Below are 25,740 nucleotides of genomic sequence, written 5' to 3' on the forward strand. Positions count from 1 at the left end.
CCGCCGATACTGATCCGAGTAGTCTCGCCTGCGCCGTTACAGGTTAGGGATCGGTATCGTCCAAANATAGATTAGAGATTGATGGATTGGTTCTCTTAGAGATCAGCTGAATAGCTTAGATCTCCAACAGTATCTAACAGGTCTCTAAGGGCTAACCTTTACTATCTAGAGTATTGTAATAATACTAATTAGTTAGAATCTACTTATATAAATAGTTAAGGAGTAAGATAAAAAGAGAGAGAGATTCTCTAACAACTTAACTCTTCTTATCTTTCTTCTTCTATACTATAGACTAATATAAACTTATTTAAAGACCTCTTCGCTCTTAATACTAACTACTACTTTTCTTACTACTATCTAGAATTATATTTTAACCTTTTCTAATATAGTATATAATAGAGAGAAGGTAAGTACTAGATATAGCTTTTTAACTATAGTAATACTAGTGATCTATAGTAAAGATTAATACTTTAAAAACGTGTGTTTTACTAAACATAATTATTATAATACAGGCTTATAAGTAGAAAGAGTAGACACGTATATAGGTTCTATTACTATAGCTAATTAATAGGCTCTTACTATAGGTAGTAGTTATAGAGTAGAAGATAGAACGTAGCTTAAAGAGCTCTCTAGACTATAGTACTATAGTTTTATAGAATCTAGGTACTTAAGCCTATATCTAAATTCTATTAGTAGCTAATTAGGAGGCTACGCGTTAGCTGCCTCGCTAGCACTATAGCCCTAATAGCTACCTAGGGATTTCTAGCCTCTTGCACCTAGAAGCTGCCGGTCCGCTGCTATGTTAGCTAGCGCCGTGACAACAATAGCGTTTTTAGCTGTAGTTTAAAAACACAGCCTAGATCTAGTAATAAAAACGTAAAACGCAAAACGTAACCGCGTAACTGAATAAGCTCTTAGAGTACTATACATCCTGGTAGAATTCGTAACGTATTATTAGGCATTATCCAGCCCCGAGAGCTTATACCGCCATAACTAGTCATCCATTCGTGGCAGGTCCTACGTTGTGTCCTTCAAAGGCATGGCACGCACTTACGGTTGTTAGAAGACGTGCCTGAGGCTTTTACTCCAGGGATCTACCTTGGGAATCTTCTTCTTCTTCTTCTTCTTCTTCTTCTTCTTTCTATTGATTTAAGAATAACGTCAAAGCTCTCTCGGGTGTGCGGGCTTCTTTTCGCGAATCCAGCTCCCCTTTTCTAAGACTTTCCAACGTCGTTAGTTAGCACGATCTTTTAGTATCATGCGATGGTACAACTTGGAGACAACCACTCTATAATTTTTTAATGCTACCATATTATCCGAGAACAACGGAGTTGTCGTCAGTCACGAGAGCTCTGCACCGGATATTTCCATGCAATCATAGAGACAACAAGCTGGGCGATGCCCACCAACACGCCAAGAAAACCAAATAGAAAACTTAGAAACAAGCCGATAATCGCAACTGTCAGCGCGTTCCTTTCTGACGTGTGGCGCTCAAACCACGCAGTGATCCTGTGCTTCGGTGGTGGTGTCTTCACCAAATTATGCAAGTTCCGTAGTCTTTTACTCCATTACAGGTACTTGAAGTCTTCCGGGATCAAGAATGGTATTCGGGTGAAGATGCGCAGGCTAGGATCGAAGGGACATTCCTTTTGCTTCACAGGGCGCTTCACGATCTTGTCGGTTTTGTCACAACGCCCAACCGGGAAGAGAATGTTATCTATAGTGAGAAAGGTCTCAACAAGGAGCTGCGGGGGCAACCTGCCACTAGAGTCGGTACATCAACACAGGACAACTGGCTTTTAGAATCGGGAAATACGCACGCAGAAAGGCTAGTCTCCACTAATTCATCGAGGTTTTCCGGGTCGATAAGTTTTATCTAGGCTTTGAGCCATTCAACTTGATGGAAACCCATTAGAGACTTTCGAGCCGGATTGTAGACCAGGTGCGCTGCGAGATCGTCGGTCCGTTCGATCCGGATTTTTAGCCTTTGACGGAGTTTCGATGCCTTCAGAAACTTTTTCCCAGTAGAGAGTGTCCATAATTCTTGGGTGTTGGTGGTAGTAGGAAAAGCAGTATTGAAAAAATCTTTGAATGTCTGCTCTGACTTCCACTCCACAGGGAAATTTGGGTCGTTTTCGAACCGAGACATGTTTGAATATTCTCTGTATGATGCAGGATCGATTAGATAGGCGAGCTTCACTGTTTGCCGTAGTGTGATTCCCTGGTCGACACCGTGTGAAAAGGTCTCCATCGAAAAGGCGTTTGCAGTTTTGTCATGTCCGAACCTCAGCTTCTCAACTGCCTCTATAACTCTTTCGTTTATTGTTAGACCGTTCCTGTCAATTTCGATAGCGATGCTGCCGTTATGTTGCGAAGAAGGTATTTCCGGAACCACAACTTTGTAGAACTGACGAAAAGCGTTGATCTGGAAATCTTCCAATTCGGCTACACGCCAAAGCGCTTTCAGCGTATCGTCAAGGGAGACAGAGGTGTTGCCTCTAGCATCCGGAGGAGTTTGAGTGCTGTTCATGGCGACAGCTTCGATGTGCGGGGGCGGAGTCAAGCTCTGATACTAGTGGCGAAGCTGCTTGCTTTTGCTTCGCAGCCAAGGCAGCTGAAAAAATAGGCGCGGGCCAGACAGACCCTGAAGAAGCTGATTTGCAAACTATATGCAGCCAAGGCAGCCGAGAATAAGAAGCGCAGGCCAGGCAGAGGATAAAGCAGCTATCATCACCGGCAGTTCTGGGGGAGTCCTTCTTTTTCGCTCTTACACGACACTCCTACATATCAAAACACCTAATACACTATTGCAATGACCTCTGTTCAGAACTCAGTGACTGACTCTTCTGTGTCCATAAAGCAGGCAGATATGAACTCTTATTCTGCAGACACCATGAAGGACAGTTCAACAAGCGGAGTTGAACAGAACACCGTCCGTCCAAGACTGCCGATGCCAACAGCATCCACAGGAACCCAGGAGGCAGCACGGAGTATTTTGAATGCTGAAGAAGGCAAGCCTGCGTGCAATTATACGCGAACGGGTCATCTCGCTACTGGTGACCTGAATCTTCCGGATAACCCACCGGTCGAGCCATCGACTCTAAAAAGAGCAGCACTGCTAACGACGCAGACAAGTCAACCGCAGGATGGCTTCTTCAATATCTTGAAATGTTCTTTGACCAGGAAGAAAGCACGTACCATGACATCGACTTCAACAGGATCACTACCGCCTCCAGCAGCAACGCCAGCGCCAGGGAAATATCGGCCCGCGCATGACTTTCGCGATCCTTTGGAGATACCTTTCCATGGGAAGAAGATCTTGGTCTATCGTCATGCAGACGCTCACATTAGCCAAGAGCACCACCGGCGCTTTCCCGATATTCTAGAGCTTTTTAGGCAGCAAACACAAAGAGATAAGAACCTCTCAGCATCTTCCCAGGCTAATACCGAGTACAAGGTCAAAATGTGTGGTGTGAATCCAGAAGATAGCCACGCGTCAATTCTGATCCTCCATCCCTTGGAGTATTTCGAACAGGGCAAGTGCATACTCAAAAGCCTAAGTGCGCGCACTCTGGAGAACCAGTACAACAACAAAAAGATGGGCCCAATCTTCAAACTCTATCTCTTTCTTTCGGAAGGCTCTCAGATGCTGGGGAATTTCATGAACTCACTCAGCATACACATAGACAAAGAAAACCTTCTTGGTGCCCAGCTCGTCTCGAACGATGAACGATATCAGACCAGCACTATTACGTGCAGTGTCCAATTTGATGGAAACGATACTGTCTTTGCTCTAACGACTGCTCATGCATTCGAGGACAATGAAGCTGAGGAGAGCGATAAACCTGCCTGGAACCCTGATGACACAATTCCTAATTATAGTGGTTCAGAGAGCGATGATATATGTGATAGGGGACCCTCAAACACAGTTTACGAATGTGATACATGCGACGACGGACCCTTATACACACTTGACGATTATGACTGGGAAAGGATTGAAAAAGAAGCAATCACAGCGAAGGAGGACCGAGAGCCGAGTCTCGATAACCCCAAAAAACCAGATTCTTCGAAACAGAAAGTTGAAAGACATCCCAGCCGCTTCGAGATCGCGCCTGGCTAGGTATGGGGCAGACCAAACGACCCAAAATGGGCAGTTAAGCCAAACCTTGACTGGGCTTTGGTAGAAATCCCAACTCGATATGTTCTTGTCAAGGAAGACGAGATAACATCGGACGACCTTCCCAAGACCTCAGCTATGGTTGTTGTCTCCACCCGTTCTGGATTTCATGAGGGAACCCTGTCGAACATTCCTTCATATATCTCCAGATCGGGGAATCTTACACGCTGGACCAAAATTTGGACAATCACCCTCAAAAACAAACGTATGCCTTGATCATCGCCGATCGTTACACTGTTTCTGCTAACCACTAAATAGAAGAAAGTAATCTACGCATAGGCGATAGTGGCTCACCAGTACTTAACCAAGCACGCAATCGAGTATACGGCTACGTGACGGCATTGAATTACTTTGAAGAGCTTCATGTCATGCCGCTCCAACCAGTGTTGAACCAGATAGCGGAGATGGTACAGCCACTCAAAGCCACAATAATCACTAGAGTGCGAGAAAATTCAGAAAATCAGATGGCTAAAAGTGCCCAAGAATCGGTGGTCAGCGATCGTTTACTGCGGTACTGGCCAAAAGAACCAGCAGTGGTGCCTGACATGGATCCCCAGCCGTTGACTCTCCCGTCGCTGAAGAACGCTAGTGACGATCTGTTAATGCTCAGGAATCTTGCACGAAGGCTGAACAGTGGACATCGTGTTTTCTTCCATGAAAGAGCTATTCGCGAACTAAGCAAACAATCAACACTGCCTAGTGATATCCTCGAGACCGTTGCAGCAGTGCTGAGGAATAAGAAAAAGGATATTAGGGCTTCCGCTATCACAATACTATGCAAACAGGCAACGCTTCCTGATAATATCCTAGATACCTTTTCAGAATGGCTAGAGAACAAGGATAATCTTGCTGAGGTCACTGATATTGAAATGCTAAGTGAACACCCAGTGTTGCCCAACAAAATTCTCGAGGTTATTGCAGCAAAGCTAGACGATCAGGATAACTTTGTCCAAGCCGCAGCTGTTGAAACATTGGGAAAGCGATTAGTATTACAAGAATACCCAATCACAGAAGCAATAATTAAGGCAGCAACGGCAAACGGCAGGAGCGGCAAAAGGTTAGTGACACTCCTGCCTGACCATCGAGGAGCAGACATCCCGATCATAGAAGCAGTGGTGATAGCAGCCACATCAAACAACAGCAGTGGGAAAGACGTAATGGCAGTCCTGCTAGACCGGTTGAGATCAGATATCCCAATTACCGCAGCAGTGGCGAAAGCAGCCGCATCAAACCATAGTAGCGGCGGAGGCGTGATGACGCTTCTACTCGACCGGTGTGAAGTAGATATCCCAATCACAGAAGCAGTGATAGATACAGCCGCGGCAAATGATGGTAGCGGTCCAGAAGTGATGAAGGCTCTGCTTAGATGGCGGGAGTCAGACATTCGGATCACAGAAGCAGTGGTGAAGGCGGCTGCAAGGAATACATGTCAAACTGTGATGACTGTACTTCTTGACTGGCGAGAAGAGGAGGTGATTGGAGTCCTAGAGAATATTGGAGCAAGCGACGAAATTGAGATACGTGGGCCACGATTGTTCCGTGCGAAATCTGCTTGGGAGTGGAATTACCATGCTCTTAGAAAAGGTGTCTTCAAAACTTCATAGTATATCGATACCATCAATGGTCCATCAAGATTGCAATAACCTTCACGTCGTACTTCTGAGAAATCGAAACTGTGTTACCGGCAGAGAGGCCAGATCAGCGAGTTTACATTTGCATGCTGTACAGGAGAAGAAACATGGGGAGAAAACATACCATGTATATGGATACGATGAGAGAAGTTGGGTAGTGAAACGATTGAAAGAAGGATTGTATTTGTCTAAGAAGAAGAAAAGGATTCGAGAATAGGATGTTCCGAGAAACAACTTCACGGCAGTGAGTAGGTAAAGCAGTGAGACCCCAGTCCAATCAAGCCATGTGGAACAATACACATCAACACTGCATGTACCGCTTCTTTCAAACTCCTTTCAGCATGCTCACAACTTCCATCTTTTCCCACTTTCCCCACATCTCCCGACCTTCCTGTCCTACCCTAATTCCTCATCCCTACACGACTTCGGGGCAATCAACGGATTACACCTGGCAGGTCTCCCCCTAGGCAGACTCGCCACATAATCCCATCCCCACCTCGAACTCATGCCCCAAGCAGGGTAATCTGTACTCACGATCTGGGCGCCGCTCGCCAACGCAGCATCTCTCATCTCAATACTGCGGTTTAGCACCGTGGCAACCGGTGCATCAGCGCGCGTACGCACGAGGTAACCTTTGCGCACCAGACGCTGAATTTCCGCCGTGTTGTTGGCATTCCGCGGCTCGTTGTACTTGATAAATGCAGCATCTCCTGAGCCTTCACGCGCGTTCGTGAACACGGTGCGATTCTCTAGGCTGGGTGCATCCGCGGTGTAGAGTTCGCGGGGCGAATTCGGGTCAGTCCGGTTGGGATCGTTGTCGAAGAAGAAGAGGATGCGGCCGCGGACAGAGTCTAGACTGGGCCAGCCGTGCGTCAAGATGGATTGTTCGAGAGTGAGGCCTGGCTTTCGCACGTCGTCTGGGCGGATGAGCTGCTCGCGCGGGAACACGGAGAGTATTTCTGCGTCAACGTTGAGGATGCGTGGTAAGGTCCAGTTTGTAGCTTCGCCTGGGGGAATACCACCAAACTTTCGCGGGAGGACGTCGGCTTTCAGTTCTAGGTCGATGGTGATAGGGACATGGCGGCGGTGGTTATCTGACCAGGTTTTGATCTGCTGGAGACACTCGATAAAGGTATGGCAAACGGCGTCCATATCGACATCCGTTATGTGGAAGACTTTGATCCCCGGCTTCTTGAGAATCTCGCCGTCGAATGGCGTCGTGGTGAGGTTCGCGTCTTTCGCGCATTTCCAGATCAAGGGAGGATAATATAGACCGCCTTTTTCGTCAGAATGCAGGTCCAGTTGGAAGGAGCGGACGGATTGGTATTCTAGTTGCTTGTGTAGCTCGGCGTGAGAATAGTATAGATTTTGGGGGGAAGGAAACTGCTCCACAGAGGCCGTGGTGTTTTCAAAGAGGTTGCGCCAGGCTAAAGATATCTCGCGGTGGTACGAGTTGTGCGTGCCGATGACTTGGATGTGGTTGAAGCGGATGTCGGACCTTGATGCTAGTACATTTTCTTGAACTTGTTAGTTGTGCTAGACGTTCTTTGAAGCTTTGGGGCATCGCACGTGCAAATAGCAGTGTGCTCGCGGAAGTCTGTCATTGTTAGTTCATCGACAATGCTTCCCGTTGGGATAAGAGGAATGTTACCCATGGAAACCACATGTTGTCATTTTCTCTGTCAAATGGCGCGTACAAAACAAGACCCTTCGGAGTAGTGAGAAGCAATGCTTCCAGGAGCAGATTTCGCCAGCTATATACCTTCTTAGCCATGTTGATTCCTTCCGTACCGGCATAGGGCTAAATCATAACGATCATTGTTGCTGCTGTCAAACGTATGATACCTGCTGTTGAGCATAAGGCTCCTGCTGTGAAACAGATCGTCTCGGCAGCTACTGCGTGCGTGGTCTTGTGTGCCCCTGCCATTGGTCAATCGCTTAACATAGAGGCGGCTTGCAACTTCCGAGACTATCTAGGCGTTCGTATGTCGGGTAGATAACATATGATAATAGACTAGACTTTTTTTATTTTGCCCTAACGCCATAGGTTGATAGTGTAAAGTAGTGGTGACTAGGCAGAAGGACCAATGCTAAGCAACCATTCGTATCTGCCAAGCTAACTTCTTCTTCAACCACCTACATGCATGTCTCCACCGCTCACTTGCCCGGATTGAAATGTTCCCATGGAGCTACTGATTGACATTTTCTTCATCCCATTCTTTACCAATATGTCTTTTGCTTATGTACCGAGATTCGCGTCATGTTCGGACATGACCACGCCCTTCATTCGCAGTGCTTCCATCACACGCTGTTCTTTGTATGCTGCTTCAATTTGTCGTTATACCATATCCTTGTCCACATCGTGTTCGTGACTACCTAAATACTTCACCGTCAGCAGGTCTAATAATCTGACGGGCCGGCTTGAGCCAGTAATTGTATCAACGAAAAGGCTATTATGACAGGAACTTTAGAGATCACCTGCCTAGAGGTGTATCCTCGCTTTCTGAATAATGTAGTACGCTTTGCAATGATTGGATCAATGGTTGTAGGTCTACCTGAATTTCAAATCACTTCATCATATGATTATGACCAATGTATCTCTACTCTCGACACGGTCCGATTTGTAAGGTCCAAGCATTATTTGCCATATTGGTGGGCGATTTTCCATCCGTTACCAAGTAGCCCAAGACGCTCATATTCTGGCCCAGACATGCTCCGTATCGTCTCCCTTAACCGACCAGAGCTTCAGTCTCCTCTGATCCGTCCTCTTGTATTCACTTGCTAATACACGGCTTGATTGAATTAAAATTCAATCAATGAACCGTGTGCGAGCTCACCCAATGTTACGTAAAGTGCTAAACGCCCTCGAGGAGAGCTTCCCGGTAGTATCACGGTACGTGGCTATAGAAGCCTGATATCGGATCTACCACCAAACGCCACCAATATAGTACGGGATGTACCGTACAACGAGACACCAGGTTAGCCGTAACAGTATGGTCACTATACCTTAAATCAGAAATGAAATTACGATGGGCTGCAACCCAGAACAGAAAACTCAATCGACCACGTCGTAGACAGCTCCAGAACATGGCAGTCACGATATATGTTTATTATGCAGGAACCGCCCATGCGGTGTCTCCTTTCCATTCACGCCTGGGAAGAGTTGGATTTTGCAGTCTTCTTGAACCTTTCCACTCACTTTACAGAATACCAAGTGGCTGAGCGGCTGCGGTACATCGTCTCAGCATATTATCCCTCATAGAACAGGCTAGGGTCCTAGTGTGTGAAATTTTCCTCGCTTTACGAAGCGATAATTGCAAGATCAGCTGCATATTTCAATTGCTCGTGCCAGTACCTTGTAAAAGAGGAATGTAAATTTTCAGTATGCAGATATGGACTTCTGATTCAATATTGTAAATATATTCCGATCGAATCAAACCGCGTAAGTACCGGCAACCCTGTTCATGAAAGCAGGGAGTTTGTGGAGTGCTATGTACCTGATGACCTACTCCAAAGAATCGGAGGCAAGAGAGCAGATCAGGTTATGGACGGTATGAAGGACGCAAAGCATGCTACTATTGAATCGGAAAAAAACTAGAGTGGGAACACATGGGTCTCTTTAGCCAACCTGTACTCCTTGTGTTGGAATGCGACACTATGCAGCACAGGTCCATACGCCAATTGTACCCGTCTATGCACGGCAGGGGCGAAATTAGCAAAAGTTAAGTATTTGTAGAAAAGCTTATTGACTTGACAGTCCCCCACGGTGTCTCAATCTCGTATTGCTATCTTACGTAGTAAGCGTCGGGGACAGCCGTTGTGAGACAATACCTCAAAGATGGCAGACTTGATTGGGCCGCGCATCGCCAGTTCGGTCAAAAACGCTCTCCCGCCAGGATATCCCTGGTTTAGAGTCTAAATTAGACTTCCCGGCAGCAGTTGCTTAGGTAAATTTTCAATGAACTCTACGGTGTCAGAATGCCAAGCCTTTTTCTAACCAATGGCTGGTACAGACATGGCCGCCTTAGCTTTGGGTACATAGGCCGAATATCATATTCTGGAAGTTCTAGAGGCGCACGGGAATGACGGTTGCGCGAGTCAGGAGACTGTTGGCGGAAGCATGGTTCATGCACTCCAATGGCTACGGTAGTTATGCAAATCCCCCACGAAAACTAGTCCTTTCTCTCTACAATACCTGCCTTCTTTTTCCAGTTGTTGTACAGTAATTTAGTCCTCAATATGGTACTGTATTTCAGCCAAGCTACAACACCTAAGCAGACACTTTTGTTTTGAGCAGGCAAATCTCTCTTCGAGCGGCACAATTACCCAAATAAAGCCGACTGCTGTCAGCAATGTCACCGTCAGACTGACCGCGAAATTGAACATCGTCCGGCTACTCTCTCCGACCACTAAATATAACCGCTACTGTCAGAATACCGTGCGCTATGATCATTTGGCGCTCCGAAAAAACTCCAATTAACGTTTGAATACCCAGCCCAGACCTCAAGACCAGAGCTGTCATTCCACAGTAACATCGTCGGTGATGCTTCCTATAAGACGGTCATTGACTTCGCGTTTCAGAAAATACTCACGACAGTCGTCTCGCTCTCGATTCTAATTGCATATACTGCACGCCACCATCGTTTTCATAATAGCCGATAGATCACATTCATTTTTATTCATAATAGATAGCCAGTCACTCTCACCATGTTGACCCTCGCTAAAGCCATCGCTATACTCGCCTACACCAGCGCAGTCACTGCCACACCTGTTCCAGATGGTAAGTTGAAGCAAATTCCTTCAATAAAAAAACTTGTGTGAACTTGGCTAATGTTCAATTCAAAACAGCTGGCGCCACTTTTACTCTAGAGTCGAGAGAAGTCGATCCAGCCCCTCTGCACCAGCTCGAGCACATCGTCAACATCAAGCGCAAGGCCGGTGTCGAGGTGCACCCCAAGCTCGCCGAGGCTGCGAACCAGTTTGCTGTGAAGAGACACGCCGAATTGGCTGCTCGAGAGGCCACTGGCACCGCATATGGTAAAAGTCCTCGCTCATGGGACGCTGCATTTATCTATCCCGTGCAAGTCGCTGGCAAGACATTCCGTCTCTATGGAACAACTTCAGCCTCTGATACGTAAGCCGCACTCCGCATATCTCGGTAGTACTCATGAATTTCGCGCTAACGCTTACTCCAAGCTGGGTCTATTCTTCTGCCATACCCAAGAACCAGACGAGCGGTCACGCCCTCTACGACCTCAACCCTGCCCACAAGACACCCGGTAATTTCACTATTGGATATGACGGCGCCAACGCACAAATAGCTGGTGATTTATACGTCGAGCCAAGTAAGTCAAATCCATATAGTAGTAGTGGTGCAAGTCGTTGCAAAAAAAAAGGAGACAAGCCTAGCTCCAAGTTTTTTTTTTTACTTATGCTAATTCAAACTCTTCAAACAGTCACTGTCGGTGGCATCACAGCCAAGACAACCTTTGGAGCCGCCACCCAAGCCATCTCGGACTTCACAGACGACACGGATGCAGACGGCTTCCTCGGACTCGGCCCCATGGAATACAACTTCCTCGGCGACCTCGGAACCCACAAGACCTGGTTCAGGGAAGCGCTCCCACAGCTCGCAAAACCCGTCTTCAGCGTCGTCCACACAAAGGGCCACGGCGTCTTCGAATTCGGCTTCATCAACACCAAAAAGATTAACGGCGCCATCACCTGGGTCGACAACGTCCTCGAGGACTATTGGGCCGCGTACAGCTTCTACGGCGATGGCTGGAGCGTCGGCGACAAGAACGCAAAGACTAGCCCCCGAAAAATGAATATTCATCTCAATGCTGGCACAGATGTTAGCTTTACAGATCCGGATATCGTCAAAGAGTGGTACTCCAAGATCCCGGGCGCAGTCACAAAGGACGAGCAGGGCTACACGATCCCTTGCAACAGCAAGCCTCCAGGCTGGACCGTCGTTATTGGCGGCCGCAAGTTCTTCACACCGGGTTGCCAGCTCATTTCGCAGCCCATGGATGACGAGGGCAAGATCTGCCTAGGTGGTCTGCAGAACATTGGTGGAGGCGTGGATTTCTCTCTCTTCGGCATAAACTTTTTCAAGGGCAAGACTATCATTCATGACTTTACGAACCCGAAAAAGGTTAAGCTTGGGTTTGCGCTGCAGCCTGGTTCCCAGTAAGTAGGCTGTTGTTCCTAAGCTAGAGCGAGTTTCCTAACTTGTGGTTGCTTGCCATAGACAGTGCTGAATCGAGTTTTGATTGGGGAGAAGGATGATGCATCGAGCAGTCGTGTAGAAAGAAAAAGTAATATGTTAATGTAATGGAGTAACTATCATGAATCGTCAAATAAATACATGCAGACTCTATTTAATGCGCATGATGAATAGTGAACTTGGTAGTTGTCATACACATGTCTACATGCCGACACGCTCTTCACGTGATCCCCATCCTCAGCAAATATCCTACTTAGTTTATTGTAAGACTAGACTATATGAAGGTAACCTCTATGCCTCGAAACGGTCTCTTTCAATCATCTTACGCTTCTCTTCCTAGCTACACTGGCAAATATGATATTTCCGCAAACCATTCTCAAGCATTTGATATTTTCAATTGACAAAAGCCCACTTCATGTTTCTATTGTAACGATGCACAAGCGCGCGAGGCAAGTAAGAGAGGCAAAATCTTCATATCATGTACACTCATGACTTCATATCAATTACGTGGACGCCATCACTGGCAAAAACTCTATATACACTACTCTACTGCACGAATCTCTACGCCTTGGCTTCAGCGCGATGGTTCTGGGTTTCAACATTCTCCATTTCGACTGTGGTAGCCTTCTCGCCAGCATGGTCGAGAATCTCAGACATGGCGCCAGTGCCGCGAGTAAGCTCTGCGCCCTTGCGACCAATAAGGTACCAGGGCAGATTGAACATCTCGTCGAGCGACTCGAGCGACTTGCCAGAGGTCTCTGGGAGGAAGAACCAGACCCAAACGAGACCAATGGCAGTGACGCACGAGAAGAAAAGCATAGTGCCGCCGTGGGTCATGGAGATGAACATGAGGGGCACGGCCTTGGAGTTTCCGTACTGGTTGACAAAGTGGAATGTCATGGCAATGGAGCCACCGAGCGCACGGAGACGGAGAGGGTAGATCTCGGAGTTGATCAGGTACTGGATCGAGTTCCAGCCGAGAGCCCATCCGAAACCGGAGAAGTAGATCATGACAATGGCGCCCATGGCAGCATGCTTCTGGCTCGAGGTTTGTACAGTGCCCTTCTCGCCAATGCCGGTGTCGATGAGCAGGAAGATGGCCATGTACAGCATGGATACGAGTTGCAGTGTGATACCGGTAGACAGAGAGCGCTTGCGGCCAATGTAATCAATGAGGAAGAAAGCGCAGAGCATAGAGCTGACGAACTTGACAACACCAAAGATGGCAGTGGCAAAGAGCTTCTCGCTTTGGCCAGTCTTACCCATCATTGCGAAGTATTGAGGTGCGTAGATGGTGATGCCTTCAGAGAGTTAACAAATATCGCAACAAGTTATACGCACAGGCAATACATACTGTTCGCGCCGGACCACTGAGAGAGTAATTGGGAAAAGACGGAGAGCTGGATACGGTAGAGGTTGGCCTTGCTGCTGAATAGCTCACGGATTGGGCCGAGCCAGGAGGTGCCCATGGTAGCCTCGCGCTCACGGTTGAGCTGGTCGTTGATGTCCATAATCTCAGAAGTGACGTAGGGGTGGTCTTCGGGAAGCTGGCGAAGAATCGACAAGTTCTTCAGAGCATCCTCGTGGCGACCAACCTTGATCAACCAACGAGGACTCTCCTTGGCAAACCAAGAGAGGAGAAAAATGATACCGGCGAACATGAGGTGCATGCTGTTGGGGACTAGCCACTGGGTGTCGGTCTTGGACGAGATGTGGATGGACGAGCCCCAGGAGGCAAAGTAGGCAAGCATGATACCAATGTACACGGAGCCAGCGAATGCACCGACACAGAGACCTCGAATAGCCCTTGGTGCAGTCTCGGCAAGATAGGTAGGAGCAACGACAGTAGTCTGGCCGATTCCGACACCCGCGATAAATCTTCCGACGTAGATCTGGCCAATAGATCCAGTCAAGGAACTAGTGAGGAAGATAGTGATGCCAATGACCCAGATGATGCAGAGCTGGCGTGTAGCCCAGAGACGGCCAATCTTGTCAGTGATGAAGAAGGCGATCAAGGATCCCAGAATGGATCCCATCTGCACCATGGAGGTGATGTTAGACAAGAGCTCTGCCTTTTCATGCTCGCTCTTGTGGTTGTCTGCGAGACCAAACTTCTTCTGAAAAGGAATGAGTTCAGCGGTTGTGCCGATCAGACCTTCGTCAATACCACGGGCAGCACCCATGATTCCAAAGACTGCGCTCTTGTTAGGAACAGGAAGAGTGAGATCAATACGATGGGTTTCTTACCAAAGACACCATACCAGAGACGCCAGTTAAGGCTCTCCTTGGGGGTGTCCTTCAAGTTCTCACGCCAGGGGTTCCACATGCTGGGCAAGATTTTGCAGATGCTCGTACAAAGTAGCGGTTCAGATACTCTCGAGCTGGGATAACTGGGTCTGTCCAGCAGCGTGGAGAGGCAGTACAGACTCAAACTCCAGGAAAATTTGCGCGCCTCTTATATGTATTGAAAAGGTGGTGTGGGGTACGACATGCGGAGAGAGTACGGCTACCAGGCCACCATACCACACCATCCCGGATAGACCCCAGAAAATTCGGCCCCGGTGTAACTCCACGTTCACTCGTTGTCAAGGGGCGCTGTCTCCCCCGGCGGGCGGGATACAGGATGGTCTTCCCAACATTACTTTCCCCGACGTACGATAGGCCAAGCGCGTTGTCGGCGTTTGCGAGCGTTGCAACTTGGCCTTGTTGGGCAAGCCGGGTGCGCATCCTCTTGTCATAAGTATCCGAACGATCAGGCCATGGCCTATCGCACAGCATGCCGTGCTGCAGGTCGCGCGCCCAGACTTGCTCAGTGGTCCATTGAGGCTTGAGTAGAGAAAGCTTCCTTGTTGGTGCGTCTTGTGGAGCTTGGAGTTGGGCTAAGCACCGAGTCAGTTATTGGCACCACTACCCAGGAAACCCCGCATCATTCCCCAATCGATCCCGCCTCCCACACTTTTTTTAACCAACCCAGCCAGGAAGCTGCGTGCAATAATCAATAGCGGCCGGAGAACTGCCGTTATGGCCTATGGAATCGTTGCGAACGCCCGATGGAGAATGGCCTTGACGGGTGAAGTAGGGTCGCTCATGCTGACCATGCTGCATGCCTCGTGACGAGCTTGGTCGCGCGGCAGAAATACCTCCGAACGGGTGGTGTTTGGGCAGAACTTCGGCTTTTGAAATTAAGCTCACGGACAAGCCCCATGGCGGCGGTGTGGTGTCAAGCGATGCGGCTCCAAATCCTTCACCTGCGCTAGCTACTTGGCTCCTCCAAACGCATCTGCCGATTTTCGAGTGCTTCTCCAACTCAAATGGTGTTGATTAGACTTTGGCTGTGCATACTTACGTGGGGTCTTTTCATGTAACGTTGGGTGTTGTGCTCGCCGATAACACGTGGTGATCGTCACCCCGGCCATATGTCATTCTCTGCGTTCCTGGGTTGACAAGTTGAAAAGCGGCCCGCATGCATCGGCTGTCAAGGATCAAGCAAGGTGGCAAAGCGACCAGGAAGCACCATCCGACGACGCACACGACAGGAGGCTCTCGTTTGCAAAGATAATGCCTGACTCGCAGGCACAAAGCTTGGCAACATTAAGCGCCCCGGCTGGACCGTTTGGTGAGGCTGCCAAGGTGATAATTCAGTCTCCAGAACCCACCGGCTTTTGCTCTTTCTCCGCAAAGCTTTGAGCTCGGTTTGTATGCAGGGCAGCAGATGACCCGACATAAAACAAGAAGCAGTCGAGGGCTCCACTGGCGTATCGGTGTGACCGCAAGCGCCTTGGCTGGGCTTCCGACAATGGAAGGGAAAAGCTGCGATTCAAAGCTTGGTGCAAAACCAAGCTCATCATGTGTCCGCCAAAACTTTGAAGCTTCCTTCCAAGCAAAACCGACGTCGTACTATCAATTGCTTGTCTAGGGTCATCTTTACGTCAATATTATGTTCCTGTCGTATTCGTTCGGATGATGTTCATGAGCAGTCGGTGTATGACGGGACTCCGATTTTCGCGGCCGCGGCTCGCTGTGCGGCTCCGGTAGCATTGTGCAGGTAACATCGGCCGTAGCGAGGTACCAGACTGCGGCTGTCACGCCACATGGCGGAACCTGGCTGCCGGATATGCTTCTTGTTGAGTTATGTGGAACTGGGGGTCGTGTTGCTGACTAAATTTGCTATCGGAGTTGGGGGCAGTGGTTGGCATCTTCCGTAACTAGGTGGGTATCTTCCAAGGCGCCAATGTTGGGGATGCCCCATTTATACTTCATTGATGCGGCTCAATTCACGGCCGCGTGAGTCAGAGAAATTCTTCCGTTTTACGCGAAGGATGGTTGTTGCGGTCAGTGTCTGAGGGGTCCTGTGAGTGAAATGGGATCAAGCTCGACTGGAGGCAAGTGTGTGGACGGCAAGACTGCCGAGGACGGAGAAACTCATGTCGACCTGTCTTCTTGGCTGTGCGAAATAGTTGTAGTTGTTATCAGAGTGCTTGGAAGCAGAGGTTGTGTGCATGACGCTTCACTGCTTTCAGGTTAGTGGTGAGGATTGTAAGGAAGTGGAAGGTGCGAGGGCGTACTGGAGGTGCAAACAAGACACTAAAGTACAACACCATCTTGCACGCATTGTAGATGTTAGGGTATCTCCGGCTTGATTATCAGTTATCCTTACCTTGGACTATATACTTGCTGGAGTGACGCAAAAATTATCGCCCGGATACTTTTCCGTGAGCACTGATTCCCACTCACCCACAACAACTCCCCACTGCGGCAATAGATACAGAACCCACTTGCACAAAACACGCATCTTTGTGCTTGCAAACAGGCTGGCGCTGAAAATCCTGCCATCTCTCCAGAACATGAGTCTGATATGTACTTTTCCGAACCGTCGTTGACTAGTCTGGTGCTAAACAATCACATCCAAAGTCCCTCACCTGCTACTTGCCTACTCCTGCACAGACTCTCCTACCTCCCCAACCCTCCAGCAGATTCGCCTTAGAAATCTCCATCTGTATCATGCTCCAAAGTGACACGCTTCATCCCCATAGCCCCTACTCCTCCTCCTACTCCTCCCCCTCCTCCTCCGCAGCAACCTCCCTATAACACCTCCCCCCGCCACTCCTCCCATGCTCATGATACCGCCTACACCACGCCCCCTCGGTACTCTCCTCACACTTCAACGTCAACCTCCTCCTCACCATCCTCAGTGCACTCTGCATAACATTCCACACCAACTCGTGATGCACCTCCTCCCCCTTCTTGCGCGCTGCTTCCATCCCTTTTTCCGTAACATCGCCGGCCAGCGCGAGCGCGTCGGCCCAGAGAAGGCGTGCGCCGCAGGTGGGGGGCGTGTGGTGGTAAAGTAAGGTGAGGAGGTGGAGGGGAGGGTCTGTAATGTTGGGTTCGAGATCGGGGTCTGTGGCGTCGAGGTGGAGGTTTATGGGGTTGACGTCGTATTCGGAGGGGATAATGGTGCCGGTGAGGCGGGCGCGGTGGGCGGCGCGTTTGCGGGCTTCGAGGGCTTTGTTGCGGCGCCAGAGGGTGTAGGCAGGGTCCGTGTAGGCTTTTTTGCGGCGCGCGTGGAAGGCGCGGATCCAGGTGTCGGTGATTAGGTCGCAGAGGTTCCAGAGGTTTTCGTGGTAGCAGAGTATGTAGAGGTTGGTCAGGAGCGAGGCGCTGTAGGGTTGGATGGCGTCAGGATCGGCGGCGTTGCTGAGACTGGGGAGGTCGATGTGGGTTTTGGTGCTGGCCTTGAGGCTGTTCAGGATGTCGTAGACGTCCTGGCTTGGTTGGAAGCTGGTGTGCTCAAAAGAAGACTGAGCTGCGAGTGTGGACGATGATGGACAGTCTTCTTCCTCACTGACCGTATCCAAGTGGGATATAAACGAGGATTGTTTGCCGCGTGGACGACCCACGCTTCGCTTTTTCTGATGTTTGTATGATGATGAGACTTCCGAATATTGGATGTTACCCAGAGCATTCGCTGTGCTGTTTAGCAATGCTGCTTTGTATAGGTTTCCCGAGAAAATACACTTACGCAAATTACGCGAGAAGTCTGGCTGAAACTTGATGTCGTCGTCTCCAAAGCCTTTAGAGCTAAGTCCCATCATCTGATCATAGTCACTGCCCTCTATGACATCCTCATGCTGCGGCTTATGTACTGACCGTCTAGTCCGCGTCTTCACTGACGATTGCCAAGCAGGGTACTGTGGAAGATCATTGTTGTAGTCTGTATTCTCGTCGTTGAACGTCGTAGGAAACGGATCCTTCTTCTCTTCTGGATCTTTGGGATTGAGCCTGAATTTTATCTTCAACTTCGGCAACGGTCCCATTTCCGCAGCCTTTGAACCTGGTGACTCTGACCGCGACGACCTAATTCTGGAGGCATCCCGGCTCTGCGACGAGCGCCTGGAAGTGGTAGACTGCTGCCTCGCCATTGGCGCAATTGCTTCTCTCACTTGACGGTTTTTCTTTGCTGTGATCGTAGTTGAGTTGTACTTCCGTGTATTCGCTTTCCGCAATCCGGATCAAAAAGCCCAACTTTATAAGTTACTCAGCACTCAAAACATTGTGAACAACGAGGTGAATCTTCGTCCGCTCACCTCTGAACAAACGCCCAAACCACCCTAATAATACAACCCCGCCAAGCAGGTGAAAGTGAACCCCCACTCCCCTCTCACCTTCACCCCCAATACCTCCCATGCACCCTCTCCCCCCTCCAGATACACTCCCCACAAACCAACCCATCCTCCCCCTTCCACCCCTCCTCCCTACAATTGACCCCGCACCGCCTCTCCGACAAACACCAAACCCTATGCCCGCACTTCAACTCATGCGGCACGCGTCCGGGGACGTACAACACAGGACACAAGAGTTCCTCTATCGCCGGCGCGGGCAGCAGCGTTGCGCAGGCAATGATAGCGCGTGAGAGTGCTAAGCAGCGGCGGGGAAGAGGGGTGGTGTCTGCGGGTGGAAACATGATGTAGTACCTGTCGAATGGGATTGCGGTGCAGACTTCGCAGTAGAGGGTGTCGGCGTGGATATCTTTGCTGTCATCGGTGAAGGTGATTCCATCGCCGCTTTGTCTGTTGAAGTAAAGTTGTTAACAAAGTAGAACGAGATAGCTGGAAGGGAATGCAAGAAACGTACGTGGGCTGTGGGTCTGGGAATTCGCTGGAGCGCGATGAGCGGGGGTCGGTGGTGTGGTGGCAGTTGCGGGCGCAGCGCCGGTCAGGGTCGTCGATTGTGACGATGTGGCCGCAGGTGAGGAGGTGGAAGAGCATTGGGAGTACGAGGCTGTGGGGGTTGGGGGTGGAGGAGCAGGGAGTGATGACGGGTAGGTTGTAGGAATCGATCGTCGAGAAGATGTCGATTGATTCATGGGGTTCGGGTTCGACTTGAAAGGGGGTTGGAGGCATGTTGATGTGGTCCATACTTACAATAGTTGAGTGGATGGTGTAGTTGCAGAGTCTTTTCTGAAGGTAAGATTTCAAATACGTAGAAGGGCGCAAACAGTTATATTGTGCAGCGCTGCAAACGACAGGCGATGAAAAACGAATGTAATAGTGAGTGAGAACTACATGTCCATGAAGTGAAAGCAAAGCTGAAATCAATTTTTGTCTCGAGGAACATCCATGTCCTCATACGGGTATCTTGTACTACAACTTGAAAGAAAGTCCACTGACGACATACGAAAAAATGCGACATGACAAGCCCTCAGTGCTCATGCGCATGCATATCACCATGGTCTGCCGCATCTTGCCCCGGACGTAGCGGAGGACATCCATTCAACTCCATACAAACATCGATGCCATGCAGTTTCCTGAACCGCGTCCTCGCATCGTGAGTTTTGCTATCTATAACCAACTCATCTGGGTGAAGTGCGACCACTCGCTCCATTATCCTACGCGGAATATGGACAATACACACTATCTTGACCTCTGGTCGGGGCTCGTTGCTGTGTGCCACTGGTGGGCTCCCAGCTACTGATGAAGCATCACTGCTGGAAGACGAATCAAAGTTCATCGATGTGGATGGGCCGGAATAGAGAGCATCACGAAGATTCAGGCAGAGCGATTCAATACCCAGTTCCCGCTCGAAGCGGAGAAACGTTGAGAACAGAGTGTGTGGATCACGTGGATCTGTTCTGTTCGCTTGTGGATTTACCATGGACCCGATATGATGTGGCGCGTGGAACAGTGGTGGTGGATGGATGTTGGCTTGCTGGTGCATCTGCAATTGTTGTTGCGCAAGCAAGTTGACATGCGGGGGGTGGTTCTGGTGATGGTGAAGACCATGATGAGGCCCGCCTAGTCCCATGGGGCCTTGTGCAAACTGCAAAAAGGGCATTGCCGGTGCTGGTGGCGGAGGAGGTGGAATTTGATTGCCTCCTGTTTGGGCTTGATTGCCTCCAGCAGCAGCCTGTGCATTCGCATTGGCCATGACCTGCGTGAGACTCTGAACTTGTTGCTGGAGGGCATGCATCTGCTGTCCCAGAGCGATCGGCAAAGCTTGGGGATGTCCTCCCGGTCCTCCCATGGCACCCACAGGCGCAGCTTGCAGACTCCCAAACGCAGCAGGCAGCCCCATGGCGCCACACCTAAGAAACACCCACAGACTCTTCAATTTGGGGAGATCGTTCTTCAAACTCCTTTCTGCTTGTTTGCTTCCCAGATACGCGGTCCACAGCTTCAAGTCTTTCTGTCTAATGCGGAAATAGACACTCGTTATATTGATGGAAGCGGAAGATGCGACCACGCGGAACACATTGCAGTCGCTGGGGTGCGTGAACAGGAACCTGTTCTGCGAGTACAAAATGTCGATTGACTCGCTATACACCTGCTTGTTGGTGCGAAGAAGGCTGGTGCTGACATTGTGGTGGTCGGCGTCTAGCGATTTGGATGGCCACCAAAAGGGCGAGTCTGAGACGAGAGCAAATGCATAGACGCGGTCCCGTAGCTCTCTGGGGAGCGACAAGAGGAGCGAAAAGGACGGATCGGGCCGGGTGTTGAGCGTGTGCATATGCGTTGTCGTGGGTGTGGGGAGATGGCCGTACGAAGGGTTGCGGAGACGGGCTGGGCCGCTTGGGGATTGCGGCGCTGCGTCCATCATGGTGGCGTCGGAAGACGAGGTGCTGTTGGAAGAAGAGCGCGAGCGCAATGGCGTCGAATTACGCGAAGCCATGTTGTCTTACTACGTACAATGTTGGTACACAGAGGCGGGAGGTGAGGGCTGGTATGTAGCCAGCCTGGTGGGGCGGTGATGCAATACGATAATGCGACGGGGTATTATTAGTCGACAAGGGCGTGCCGTGCCTGGTATTAGTACGCATGTGTGGTATAAGCGAAGGACCTCTGGGCGTAGAGTTTGCTGATGGAATCGCCGGGACAAGAAGATTGCTCAGCAATTGTGAGCGGAGAAGAATCATCAGGGGCTTACTGGTCACCCAGGTAGGAGCAAGGAACATGTTGAGGTGGATTGTTGGGTAGCCATGGCGGTGTCGTTGCATGCTGAATGGTTGGGATTTCATCGTCATCCGCGCGGCTACACACGACTCCATCTTGTCCCACCAGCCGTCCAATCACTTGTGCCCTCTTTGACTTTGTTCTTTCGGGCTCCGTAGACGGGCCGCCAATCTCCCTCGTGACATTCCTGCCCGTCGCCTTGGCAGGGCTGAAGCGCTGGCTCGTTGCTTTACGGCCGCACGCTTCATCTGTCAACGGCGTCATTCGCGGGAGGCTAGCCTCCGAACTCCTAGTCGGCAAGATACCAAGGTTTGAAGAGCACTCTAATACTCCGACCCGTGGCGCAGCCGCTCATGTAAGCTAGCCAATCAAGTGCTTCAACCGAACATTGTGTGATGGGAACCTTGTCACAGGACCTGGAACAAATACAAATAGATGTCACAAGCACGTCCAGAAGATAGAAACTCGATCTAACGAAAAGACAATTCATGCTACATGATGAGGAAATACATGTGGTATACACAAAAACATATTTGCTAATTGACCCAAAAACTACATCTTGATATCTACCTTCGTGAACCAACAGCTCCCCCTCTACCATCTCCACGAACTCCAAGTATCCCTCACCATCAACTCCTCTCCCCCTTCCCCCTCCTACTCCTCCTCAACTCCCTCCCCTCCGCCACACAAACCGGTGGATCCTCCACCCTAAACTCCCTACACCCGGACACGGGCTTTGCATTAAAACTCGCCCTGCGCAGCGTTGCACCAGTCCGAGCTCCCAACGACGACTTAAGGAGGGGCAGCGTAGTAACCGACGGCAGCGTAACCGGCAGCGGCAATGTAGCCACCGGCGACTTAAGCAAAGGAGAAGCAGGCCCAATTGGTCCCACACTCAGCGTACTCGACTTGCGACGGTACGCCGCATTAAGCAGCGCATCAATCTGTGCTTGTGTCAGGAAAGTTTCAGTGCCGTCGAGTGGGGCGAGATCGAAGTTTGCCCACGAAGCGTCGTCGGTGGGGAAGAGGGTGCTGCAGCTTTCTTTGCGGGCGTCGTTGGCGGGGAGAGGGGCGGAGGGGGAGAGAGCGGATGCTGGGGTGGTGTTGCTGGTGGTGCTGGTGCGAGGGGAGGGGATGGTGTCGTGGGGTTCCGAGTAGTTGATGCGAGGCTTTCGGCGGAGAGAGCTTGAGCGGGATGAGGGTGGCAGGTCTTGAGGGGGTGAGGAAGGGGAGGAAACGTCGAAGGTGATTGTTGGCTTTTTAGAGCGAGACTTGTGGGATGGACGTGAGGAGTCGGAAGAATCTGAATCATCGACTCTACTACGCTTCTTAGGCTTCCTTGAGGGGATTACGATTTCGTCGTCTGAATCTTCGAGTGAGTCGCGCCGGGGCCGTCGAGTGCGTTTAGTACTACTTTCCTCTCCGCCTTCAGCGATCAATTGCTCCCGGAGTACCATGCATTCCCTGATTCGCTCCTTAATCTCCGGATGGAATTTATCGTAGTAAGCCGAGTAGTCAAAGTCCTTTTTCGATCCGTCTTTTAGGAAGTCCTTGAAAGCAGGGAGCCGCTCGATCTTCTTGTCTACAAGCTTCACCTCCATGTCACCGCGGTGTACAGTGAAGGAGCCAGGCCGGATTGTGCGTTGGAGGATAAACTGCTTCATCTGCGACTTTGCACGGTGTTTAATGTTCATGTCGTATAGAGCGTAGACGAGCGTGCGTTCATGTGGCTTGGGCGCACCCCGGGCATATTCTTCATGAACAGGGTAGTTTGCAAACTCAGGTGTCTCGGCAAGCCGGCCTCTCCTGGCAGCGTTGATGAATTTCTTCGCCACAGCTGCTTCGTGGTGGTGCTTGGGGCCAAACGCAGAGGCAAAATGCCCTTTGGGTTCTTTCTCCATGCTCACGCGCTGGTCCACTCTAACGTCTGCAATCTGGCAAATGTATGAAAAGTCTAGAAAGCGCTCCATGCAGTACAGATGGACGTATCCAACACAATCGTATGGGTCAACTACACCCGGGCCATATGTCTTGTGCTTCTCGTCAAAAGCAACTCGGTAGTTGCCTACTTCTGCTGTGCCCTTGCCAGTGTACTTTCGCATTGGGCACTTCTCGAATCGGCAATGGCTATGAGATGCAGATGCATATCGACGCGCTGAATCAGAAGCTACAGGCTGGATCCAGATACGGAGGTTATCGCCAGGATACTGTGTAATGTACTCGTGGATTTGACGGGCAGACATGGTGCGCTTCTTAAACTCGTGCATACCATTGTTCTTGCTGTACTCAAACGCGTAATGTGTCGAATCCCAATCCCCATAAGGAAGTCTTTTGGACTTGTATTTATGACCCTCCTCTGCGTGCTGATTAATGCGAGCTGTGCGAGTCGTTTCGCCTTTGGTAGTGTGATTGATACGGACCCAAGGTTTATCCTCGCATTTCTTTGGCTTTTCGCCAGCTTTCAGGACGCCCCTGCTGACGGGTTGGCTTAGAGAGCCGTCCTCGGAAACCATGGATTGTTTGCGGGAAACATCTGGTGACGAAATGACTTTTACAAGTTCATCTTCTCGTGGCCGTCTGAGAGTATGTGTGTCATCCTCCGAGTCCGTGCTATATGCCGATCGTTTCCGCTTTTTTACTGGCTGTGCCTCCATTTGCTTTGCTACCTTATAGTGCTCGATTGGTATTGGAGGGTATTCAGGGTATTGTCGTGAATATTGTTGCTGTGGGAACTGGAGATAAGGCTGAGTCGGATATAGTGGAACAGACGGATCAGGATACATCTGTCGTACTTGGCTAAGCATTGGATATTGTGACATATCCGGCATATATTGAGTGCCGCTGGGAAGTGCTGAGAGTCCTGGGGTGGCACCGTCATATTCTGGTATCGTCCATGAAGTTGGGTCCCAGGCGTTTGACCCTAGAGGTACATTACCATATGGTTCTGTAGAGACTGGTTCAAGCGAGTTTAGTACATCCCCAAGGTCATATTCAGCCTCAGTCGTATATTGCAGATTGTTATACTGCTCGGGCGGAGCATTTGATATCCCTAAGCCAATTTCATATTGAATATTCTGCAAGAGGTCAGTGTATTGAGACTGCTTAGCATCGGAGCCATTGGCAGCTATGTCAGGGTCATTTGTTGCAGCCCAGTCAAGATTATCGAGATTAAGGGTATCATTCATAAAGGAATCGTTAGCAGTGAACTGACTTAGATCAAAGCAATCATCGAAGAGAGATGGATCGATTACGCTAGGCAAACCGATTACACCACTAGAACCGCTCATCTGCTGTGATCCAGAAAGGCTGGGCTGTCGGGTCGTTGCAACAGCATCGGCTTGTGATTGTGCACCTTGGGCCATCTTTTCGGAACCAGCCGAATTACGGCGAGTACGACTAGACGAAGCCTTTGCTGATTTACAGTCTGGTTCACCAGATTGGTATGATGTATGATTGTGTAAAAATGCACCTGAAGACTTTGGAGATATTTGCGATGAAGAGATGGAAGATATTGGTTTTTTTGATAGGTGGAAAGCAAACAGGGTGTACTCGCAGGGTAGCCAGCATCCAGGCATATATGTGACTTCACACGGTTCTTTGATGGACTCATTACAGATCCTGGTTGGACAAAGGAAGCGTATATCAGAGTTCTAGTCATTGTGCCAAAAGCATTTGTCATTGTCTTGATCATACAAAGCACGTCCCGAGGGACAGCCAGCTCATGGAAAACCAGCCTCATCTATAACCTTTTGTTACTGTTGAATCTCCGATGCCTAGGAGATGCAACAAGGCCACAAGCTAACAAACGATCGTTTCTTTTGAGCCATTAAGACTGCACTATCAGAGGATTTTCAAAACACTCAGTGAAAGGTCTTTACCTGCTGACTGTTAGCTGCTGAGCTCAGTAATGGAGGCAGCGCAGCAATGAAGAATTGTTCAAATCAGAAGATGTTAAGCAAATTTTTCGACACTATTGTTACGAACAGGTCTGTGAATTTTTGTCTTTTTTTCATCATATGAGAAAGAAAGAGAGAGATGTGTAACATACCAGGAGAAGTCAATGAGATGCCGAGGCTAGATTAGAGGTGAGTACATAGCGTTGGCGTAGCCGGATAGCATCATGAGGCCTGAATTGAGGCTGATGAGCGCATGCTTGCGCGTTTCAATCCGCGAAAACAGATTGCTAGAGTCGCAGATATATGATTGGGCATTGGTAGCAGACCCGACCACCAAACGGCGGCGCCCATGGGTGTG

General features: G+C 49.7%; 10 protein-coding genes across 10 annotated transcripts; 3 read left to right on the forward strand and 7 right to left on the reverse strand.

Annotated features, from left to right (window-relative positions):
* Positions 1–1,876: 1,876 nt before the first annotated feature.
* Positions 1,877–2,530, reverse strand: COCVIDRAFT_28683 (hypothetical protein; the record flags this gene model as incomplete). Its single annotated transcript, XM_014698689.1, has 1 exon — positions 1,877–2,530. One exon carries the CDS (start codon positions 2,528–2,530, stop codon positions 1,877–1,879), a length of 654 nt encoding a protein of 217 aa, XP_014554175.1.
* Positions 2,531–2,893: 363 nt separating this feature from the next.
* On the forward strand, positions 2,894–4,120 carry COCVIDRAFT_28684 (hypothetical protein; the record flags this gene model as incomplete). The annotated part of the gene is made up of 1 exon (XM_014698690.1): positions 2,894–4,120. One exon carries the CDS (start codon positions 2,894–2,896, stop codon positions 4,118–4,120), a length of 1,227 nt encoding a protein of 408 aa, XP_014554176.1.
* A 722-nt stretch (positions 4,121–4,842) lies between these two features.
* On the forward strand, positions 4,843–5,157 carry COCVIDRAFT_79947 (hypothetical protein; the record flags this gene model as incomplete). Its single annotated transcript, XM_014698691.1, has 1 exon — positions 4,843–5,157. A coding segment is annotated over one exon (315 nt), but the record flags the coding sequence as incomplete, so codon positions are not given.
* A 1,047-nt stretch (positions 5,158–6,204) lies between these two features.
* On the reverse strand, positions 6,205–7,412 carry COCVIDRAFT_39845 (hypothetical protein; the record flags this gene model as incomplete). Its single annotated transcript, XM_014698692.1, has 2 exons — positions 6,205–7,306; positions 7,378–7,412. The coding sequence occupies 2 exons, from the start codon at positions 7,410–7,412 to the stop codon at positions 6,205–6,207; spliced, it is 1,137 nt and encodes a 378-aa protein (XP_014554178.1).
* Positions 7,413–10,515: 3,103 nt separating this feature from the next.
* Positions 10,516–12,004, forward strand: COCVIDRAFT_39846 (hypothetical protein; the record flags this gene model as incomplete). Its single annotated transcript, XM_014698693.1, has 4 exons — positions 10,516–10,588; positions 10,657–10,942; positions 11,005–11,153; positions 11,265–12,004. The coding sequence occupies 4 exons, from the start codon at positions 10,516–10,518 to the stop codon at positions 12,002–12,004; spliced, it is 1,248 nt and encodes a 415-aa protein (XP_014554179.1).
* Positions 12,005–12,598: 594 nt separating this feature from the next.
* COCVIDRAFT_105532 (hypothetical protein) lies at positions 12,599–14,363 on the reverse strand (the record flags this gene model as incomplete). The annotated part of the gene is made up of 3 exons (XM_014698694.1): positions 12,599–13,338; positions 13,392–14,231; positions 14,285–14,363. The coding sequence occupies 3 exons, from the start codon at positions 14,361–14,363 to the stop codon at positions 12,599–12,601; spliced, it is 1,659 nt and encodes a 552-aa protein (XP_014554180.1).
* A 2,722-nt stretch (positions 14,364–17,085) lies between these two features.
* Positions 17,086–18,459, reverse strand: COCVIDRAFT_105588 (hypothetical protein; the record flags this gene model as incomplete). Its single annotated transcript, XM_014698695.1, has 2 exons — positions 17,086–18,005; positions 18,069–18,459. The coding sequence occupies 2 exons, from the start codon at positions 18,457–18,459 to the stop codon at positions 17,086–17,088; spliced, it is 1,311 nt and encodes a 436-aa protein (XP_014554181.1).
* A 245-nt stretch (positions 18,460–18,704) lies between these two features.
* On the reverse strand, positions 18,705–19,440 carry COCVIDRAFT_105640 (hypothetical protein; the record flags this gene model as incomplete). Its single annotated transcript, XM_014698696.1, has 2 exons — positions 18,705–19,107; positions 19,172–19,440. The coding sequence occupies 2 exons, from the start codon at positions 19,438–19,440 to the stop codon at positions 18,705–18,707; spliced, it is 672 nt and encodes a 223-aa protein (XP_014554182.1).
* A 298-nt stretch (positions 19,441–19,738) lies between these two features.
* On the reverse strand, positions 19,739–21,043 carry COCVIDRAFT_105668 (hypothetical protein; the record flags this gene model as incomplete). Its single annotated transcript, XM_014698697.1, has 2 exons — positions 19,739–20,443; positions 20,486–21,043. The coding sequence occupies 2 exons, from the start codon at positions 21,041–21,043 to the stop codon at positions 19,739–19,741; spliced, it is 1,263 nt and encodes a 420-aa protein (XP_014554183.1).
* Positions 21,044–22,115: 1,072 nt separating this feature from the next.
* Positions 22,116–24,848, reverse strand: COCVIDRAFT_18020 (hypothetical protein; the record flags this gene model as incomplete). The annotated part of the gene is made up of 1 exon (XM_014698680.1): positions 22,116–24,848. One exon carries the CDS (start codon positions 24,846–24,848, stop codon positions 22,116–22,118), a length of 2,733 nt encoding a protein of 910 aa, XP_014554166.1.
* Between the last annotated feature and the right edge of the window lie 892 nt (positions 24,849–25,740).

This window comes from Bipolaris victoriae, assembly GCF_000527765.1.
Source record: "Bipolaris victoriae FI3 unplaced genomic scaffold scaffold_73, whole genome shotgun sequence".
NCBI lineage: Eukaryota > Fungi > Ascomycota > Dothideomycetes > Pleosporales > Pleosporaceae > Bipolaris > Bipolaris victoriae.